This window comes from Psammomys obesus, unplaced genomic scaffold, assembly GCF_907164565.1.
Source record: "Psammomys obesus unplaced genomic scaffold, mPsaObe1.curated_primary_1811, whole genome shotgun sequence".
Lineage (NCBI taxonomy): Eukaryota > Metazoa > Chordata > Mammalia > Rodentia > Muridae > Psammomys > Psammomys obesus.
The window spans coordinates 35264326-35271798 of NW_026596046.1; the positions used below are offsets into that span (position 1 = coordinate 35264326).

General features: G+C 35.0%; 1 protein-coding gene across 2 annotated transcripts in view; it reads left to right on the forward strand.

Annotated features, from left to right (window-relative positions):
* The window catches only part of Rab6a (RAB6A, member RAS oncogene family), a 40373-nt gene that overhangs the window by 21332 nt on the left and 11568 nt on the right, over positions 1–7473 (forward strand). Inside the window, exons 2-5 of one of the 2 annotated variants that reach the window (XM_055623190.1) lie at positions 1420–1478; positions 2970–3023; positions 4411–4516; positions 6572–6683. In XM_055623190.1, the coding sequence (XP_055479165.1) occupies positions 1420–1478; positions 2970–3023; positions 4411–4516; positions 6572–6683 (331 nt within the window). Of the gene's footprint in view, positions 1–1419; positions 1479–2969; positions 3024–4410; positions 4517–4582; positions 4689–6571; positions 6684–7473 lie in introns of both variants that reach the window. The other variant, XM_055623189.1, reaches the window with a different exon arrangement.

Consider the following 7473-nt stretch of genomic DNA (forward strand, 5'->3'; position numbering starts at 1 on the left):
AAAGATATCTCAGAGCTTAAGAATACAGAACAGTTCTTGTAGAGGACCTAAGTTGGGCTCCCAGCACTTACTTTAGACTGTTCACAGCTCCCAGTAATTCCAGAGCTGAGATTCATGACCTCTGACCTTTGTGGGCATCCGTACTTACAAGCATATATCCCCTGTACACATGCACAGGTACATATACACATAATTTAAGCTGAAAAAATATTTTTTAAAGAAAAAACAAAACTAACTTAACAATCATACTAAAATGCCAATGACTGGATGTGGTTTTTATCCTCGCTGAAAATATTGACATTTTAGGGAGCATTTGAGAAGTTTACTAACCTGCTTTCTTTCTAACTTATAGAATGTATTATATTTGTTTTACTTTGTTGTTTTGAGATTTTTGAGACAGGATCTCACTAAGTAGCCCTGATGGTTTAGAACTCACATTGTAGACTAGGCTGGCCTTGAACTAACACATCTACCTGGCTGCTTGCATTTGTTTTGTATTAGAGTCCATGTGAAATGACTGGAGAATAGGAAAGTAATTAGATATGGTTCTTGTTCTTAGTAAGGAAATTCCTGGTATTTCACTCTTTCAGTCTAGTGTAGCACTTTTCCTAAAAATGCCAATGCTAAGCTAAATTATAGCTAGAGAATGAGTGACATGCTTGTAATCCCAGTGCTGCAGAGTCTGAGGCAAGAAAATGGCCACAAATTTGAGGCCAGCCTGGGCTAATAACAAAAATTAAAATTGTAGATCTTTGTAATTTTCTTACCAGTGAAACAGAATATGCCACTCTGTAACTGATCTGAGCTTGAGATGAGTTTCAGAACAACTTCAAAAGCCATCTTTCTAGTCTTCTAGTTCTTAGAGCCTTGATAATCCATGTCAGGACTATTCGTCTTTTGGTGCTTTTTACTCCTGTGGATTACATTTGATTCACTAAACAAATTGAGCATGAGCTGCTATGAGGTTTCTTTTGTTTACTTGTTTCCTCCTCCCACTGGGCCCAAGTAATAACTACTTTTGCTTTTATAAATTTGGACTATCAACGTGATATTTTGTTCCATCTCGTCTCTTCATTTTTCTCAGCTTCTAGCTAAATACTTTTTGCCGGGGCTCTTACTGTGAGGAGATCTTTGTTATTGAAAAAGTCCTAGCTGGGTGTGGTGGCGCACACCTTTAATCCCGCCCTTCTGGGAGGCAGAGGCAGACAGATTGATGTGAGTTACAGGACAGCCAAGGCTACATAGAGAAACCCTGTTCAGGAGTGGGTGGGGGTAGGGAAGAAAGAAAGAAAAAAGAAAGTCCTGTCAGAAAATATTGAATATGTTTTCCGTTCAGTTTAGTTGCAATTCTTTGAGCAGTGCCTGGAACCTTAATGTACTTAATATGTTCACTAAGCAAATTTCTCTTTTTCATTACAGTTGGAAAGACATCCTTGATCACCAGATTCATGTATGACAGTTTTGACAATACCTATCAGGTATTTTGTTTTTGCCAACTTATTAAGTTTATCTCTTAATATTAAAAGGAGTGTTTAAGGTTTTAAAAAGTTCATTTATGTCTGTGAGATCATAGATTTTAAAAGTGCATGTTTTTTTTTAGTTTTTTTTTTTTTTTTTTAAGATTTAGATCCTAGGATAGATGGTTGTGAGCCACCATGTGGTTGCTGGGACTTGAACTCAGAACCTCTGGAAGAGCAGACAGTCCTCTTAACCATTGAGCCATCTCCACCCTTAAAAATGCTTTCTATAATGTATAAATTGATACATAAATACAAAATGTAAATGATCTTGTCCTTAGTTTGCTTTTTTTCAAAATCTATTGAAAAATGATCTTTACTATCATCTGGACGGAATTAGAAATGATATTATATTTTTTAATATAGAAAATTCATCTAGTCTGAGACTTTTGGGGGGATTTGTTTCCGCTTATGTCAGAGGATTCAGGCCATCAAGACAGGAAAGTTATAGTGGACTAATTAGTTCTCGCTACCTGTTAGTGGATCAAGGAGGAACATGCCAACACACAGCTGCTTTTTTTCTTTGAATATTAGATTTGTTCGTTTTATTTTATATTCATGTTTTGCCTACATGTATGTATGTGCACTGTGTGCATGCTTTGCGCTGTGGGGTCAGAAAAGGGCATTGGATCCCCAGAACGGGATTGTTGTGCCACTGTGTGAATGCGGGGACCTGCTTTCCTGCAAGAGAGCTGCTCTTAACTGCTGAGCTGTCACTGCAGCCTCCATGTTCTGGTTATTTTTAATGTACCATTCTATTTAAGTTTTAGACTTACTGTCCACTCCGTCTCACCCCCAGTTTTTGTCTGTTAAAGTCTTCACTATTTAACCAGGCGCATAGTATTTTGCACTGTGTTTGGATCACAGGAAATAATTTTTGCTGAATGATAAAGAGAAAAGTTTGCTTCCTTACTTTAATACACTATTTCTATATCAGAAAAAAAATGTCTCTTTGGAAATCATATTTGTAGGTCTCTGGCTGCCTGTGGTACTAGAACAAACCATTATGTAGGGAGTTTAGGCATGGTTATGTTTACATCAACATAAAATTCATTTCATAAAATTGCTGTTGGGGCAGATAAAAGCAATTCTGACCATGGAACATTAAGATACTCAGACAAAGATTTGTATTCAGATATTTGAATGGTAAAATATGCATACAAAGTCTCCATTGTCTTGTTCTCTATAAAATGAGAAAAATCGGTATGAAAATGAGTTATCTTTCATGAATGAGGATGAGAGTTGATCATGTAAAGGGCCTGAAATAAAATTAGTCTCCAACATAGAGCAAGTACATGGAAGCAGTTAATAGTGGACATGTTCATTCTCGCTTGGCCAAAGTGTTGTTATGTCTATTCATTATTTCTTTCATAGTCAAATCCTGTTATATCTTAAACTGTTGGCTACTACCAAACTATTATTATTTGCTAACTCTTTTGTTTTGTTTTATAGGCAACAATTGGCATTGACTTCTTATCAAAAACAATGTACTTGGAAGATCGAACAGTGAGTAATGTTTTCAGTGTGCAGTTTTCTGCAACACTCCAGGCTAGAAAACTAGAATCACAGCAGTAGTCAGTAATTGTCGCCATCAATAGTACTTAGCAGAATTATCAAAATTAGATTTTGAGAAAAATTTACTACAGAGTTGGTTTTGGCACTCTGATTTTTTATTTTCATTTAACATCCAAAGGAAGAAAGTCAAAACTTGTTTGTAAAATCCTGATGTCCTTAGTCTTATTTTGCCACCTTGATTTAGAAAAAGGATAAAAGATTTATAATACAAACAAATTTTCATGAAGAAATTTTTGAGCACTAATCAGGTCATTCAGAAAGACTTCATAATTTGTGAACTTAAAGACTTTCTTTGTCAGAATAGAATGCGTAACAGAGTGATTAAATAGGGAAAATGTGTATTTCTCTATCAGATTTTTAATTTTTCATATTATTGAGTGTTATTGTAAAAAATTATATTTTCTCCTACTACTCCTTGAAGAGCTTCCTGTAATCACTTTAAACAGTGAATAACTTAATGCACTCAAAATAATTATTATCTTTAATATTTTTCTTATTTCTGAAGTATGTGAATTTTTTGGATGTTTTCATATATAATACAGGTTTTTTTTTTTTTTTTTTAATCTTGAGAGCTTGGAAACTGCTTTGTGTGGATAAGAAAACTTATTTTTAGGATTTTCTATAATGATGTGGCAGAAAAAAAATAAAGAAATTTTATTTAAGATTGCAGAATTTAGCTGGGCGTGGTGGCTCATACCTCTGTGAGTTGCAGGCCAGCATGGTCTATAAAGTGAGTCCAGGACAGACAAGGCTATTATACAGAGAAACCCTGTCTCCAAAAATCAAAACAAAAAAAGTTTGCAGAAGATTTCTCTCTCTCTTTGCTTCCCCTCCCCCATTATCAACACTCTCCTAGGCACAGATGTGTAGGAGAGACAAAACATAGTGTCACAGCCCCAGGGAGACCCACTCCAGCCTAGAAAGGCTTGCAGAGAAGCAGGACTTTCTTTACCCTGTCATCTTGTAGCTTGCGGTTTTCACTAACATTTACCTTCCTTCTCTCTCTTTATGCTTAGTATTTGAACATCAAGAGTCTGCTTATGATCATTTGGAAGACACTGAAATTGAAAGTTACAGGCCTTATTTCTGATTCTATGAAATCTTTCACAGATCATTTTGTACTTTCAGAACAAGCAAGTTTGTAACACTGCTCCCTATTCAGAAAGGAGTTTTTATGTTGTTTTCTTTCCTCGGCTTTAAACCTCTGCATGAGTTGTCTACCACTCATGTTACAAAAATCATTTCTTTTTTAAGTAGTATTTTTTGGAGTTTTTGTTTTGGCTTTTTTTTTTTTTATTTATTTTTTCCCATCCCACAGATCAGGCTGCAGCTATGGGATACTGCGGGTCAGGAACGTTTCCGTAGCCTCATTCCCAGTTACATCCGTGACTCTGCTGCAGCTGTAGTAGTTTACGATATCACAAGTAGGTATACTGCAATGGGTTGACCTTTCTTACTTTTCTTGCTTGTTTGACTGATTTTGTTGTTAGGTGCGATTGCAATTATGGGACACAGCAGGTCAAGAGCGGTTCAGGAGCTTGATTCCTAGCTACATTCGTGACTCCACTGTGGCAGTTGTTGTTTATGATATCACAAGTGAGTGGGGGGGATTATGCATTTCTAATCTTCTTTCAACCTTTAGTTTAGCTGCATGCATGTTTTGTCTTGTGCTTGTTTTCCTTACTGGCATGAAAAACATTTTATCATAACAGACTGAATCACAGACTAGCCAAGTCAGAAATCCTTGCCTCCATTGTTTGTACCAGTATGCTCTATGTCTCTGTGCTAGGGTTTTCACCTTCAGAAATTGTCTTTTGGATCCAGTTTTGAATCTTTTTCTAGGCTTTCATGGTATCCTCTTATCCATAAACTATCCCATAATTATAGTTAAAGGAATATTATTCATTAATTTATCTCAGATTTCAAAAATATGCTGTATTTAAGCCTGTTGCCAAGCTTTCCAGATCCTACATGGCTTCTGTTGAGGCTTTTAAAAGTTTCTGCCAGATAACATTTTCTCTGCTTCCCCCTTCCAGTCTTTCTTTTCTATAGAGGAAAACAGAGAAGCATAATATATACTTTTCTGTTAGTCATTTTTGTTTGAATATGTGGCTTCTGTGACTGGTTTTCTTTGATGCTAATAAATTACACTTTCATTTCTCTTCAAGAAAAATTTAAACGGGAAATGAAACAGTATTTTTCTTTTCTTCAAAACTGAATGTCTGTCTTTTGGGTAACTATAAATTTTCCATGGAGCATTGGTGACTGCTTTTTGGTTGAAATTATCTTTGTAAATTGTTTTCTTACACCTGTAAGGCAATATTTAACATCATTTCATAAACTAGTCCATATTTTATAGGAAAACCAAGGTTGTACAGCATCCTGAACTCCTGTAAAAATATCATATATAAGTGACTGATTTGAGCTAGTCATAATATTTTTAGACATTCTTGTGTATTCACTCAGTCATAAGTCATAGTTAGTAAACAGTAATCACAGTGGCAAAATTAGATTACATTCCAAGTTTTTCTTTTTTTTTTTTTCCAACTTTTTTTTGGATATGTGCTTTATGCAGTCTTTCTTCTCTTGCAGCTTCACTTTAGGTTGCTACTTGTCTAAAAAAATAATAATGTTCATTATTATGCATTGACCAATTTTGTAGCTTGAAAGTGTTTGTGTTTACTTTAATCAAAGCAAATGAAGCTTATATTTTCTTTTAAAATTCTACAGATGTGGTTAAAATACTAGTAAATTTGTTACTTTATCTGCTAAAAAAGTAAAGTAAAATAAAGCATTCTAGCTAGAATCCAATACATTCGAATGATGACTTCAATTAGAAGTGAGCCTGGTACATCAAACCGGTTAACTTAAGGTCAATTCACATAGACTCTAATACAAAACAAATGCAAGAGCCAGGCTGGGTGGCTCACTGTAATTCCAGGGAGAAGCAGGGAGAGGTAGAAGAAAGGAATTTGAAAATAAGGTTAAAGTGATCACAAACTGAGTAAGCAATGCAAGCACAGTGGTGTTGAAAGCTTGTAAAGCCTTTATGAATTTCCTGGATGTGTTGGGACTTCCTGGCTGACATACTTTTGAAATGCTTTCTTTGTCATGTTTGGTATGTATTAGTATAAGTGATCAAAAAAAAAATTATGGCAATGTAACACCATATTATCTGTTGTAGCTGTCCTTAGACATCAGAAAGTTTTTATTTTTATAATTATGTAGTGCTTTACATTAGTTTGGTTATAGTGAAAAAAGCTTTTCTCTAAAATGAACATGGAAAATTATTTTTCTCTTCAGACTCTTAGATCACTGACAGTTGTAATCAGATAAAATGGAGTTACGTTGCAGGCACATTAAAAATGTGGTCTTAATGTGCTGTCCCCCTTCCCTCTTTCGGGGTATTTGTGAGAAGTGTCCTTCATGGGGGAGGCATTTTCAGTAACACTAATCCCTCTGTCCACTCCCAATGCCAGATGTTAACTCATTCCAGCAAACTACAAAATGGATTGATGATGTCAGAACAGAAAGAGGAAGTGATGTCATCATCATGCTAGTAGGAAATAAAACAGATCTTGCTGATAAGAGGTATGCAGCAACTCTGAATGCTTGGTTTTGATGTTCACCAGCAGCATGTTGTTTACTAAAAATTGCTTTTGAAAAGGAGACATCATTTTTTACCCTCTTTGGGGGTGGGGGGTATCTGAAATGTAAATATAAAAATTAAATTTCTTTTGTGTGGTCCCATGAACAATTTTTTTCAGAATTGTTACATATGAAACCAGCAAATACTTTATATATTTTAAGGTTTAATAAGTGGAGCAGTGTTTTGTTAGAGAGCATACTACCCCAAGTAACTACTTGCATTTAAAAAATTCATAATAATTAGACATACATACTTATAGTCTTCTTATAAACAGTCATATAATTTTATTATAATTTAGTGATGTGGTCTGTGTGTGTTTGTGGGACTTAGCAGAGTATGAATAGCTTGATTGTAGCACCTTAGTCACAAGATGCAAAGTGTATTAACAGTCACTGTAGAGTCCATGTGAATGGCGTGCAGCATTTTTAAGTGGTATTTTGCATATTACTATTTATTACTTATTCATTCATTGAAATTTAAGTGATGAACTTGTGCTATTAACTAAAATGTTGCAATCTAATCTAGTCATAAAGAATTATGGAGATGTTAAGCCTACTTCTGTCCAGTGGCAGAAATAAAATTGAATTGGTATTGCAATTGAAAATAATCTTTTTTTTTTTTTTCCTTTTTGGTTTTTTGAGACAGGTAAGAGGCTGAGATATGGCTCAATGGTAGAAATCTTAAAGTGTGTGTGTGTGTGTGTGTGTGTGTGTGTGTGTGTGTGTGTGTGTG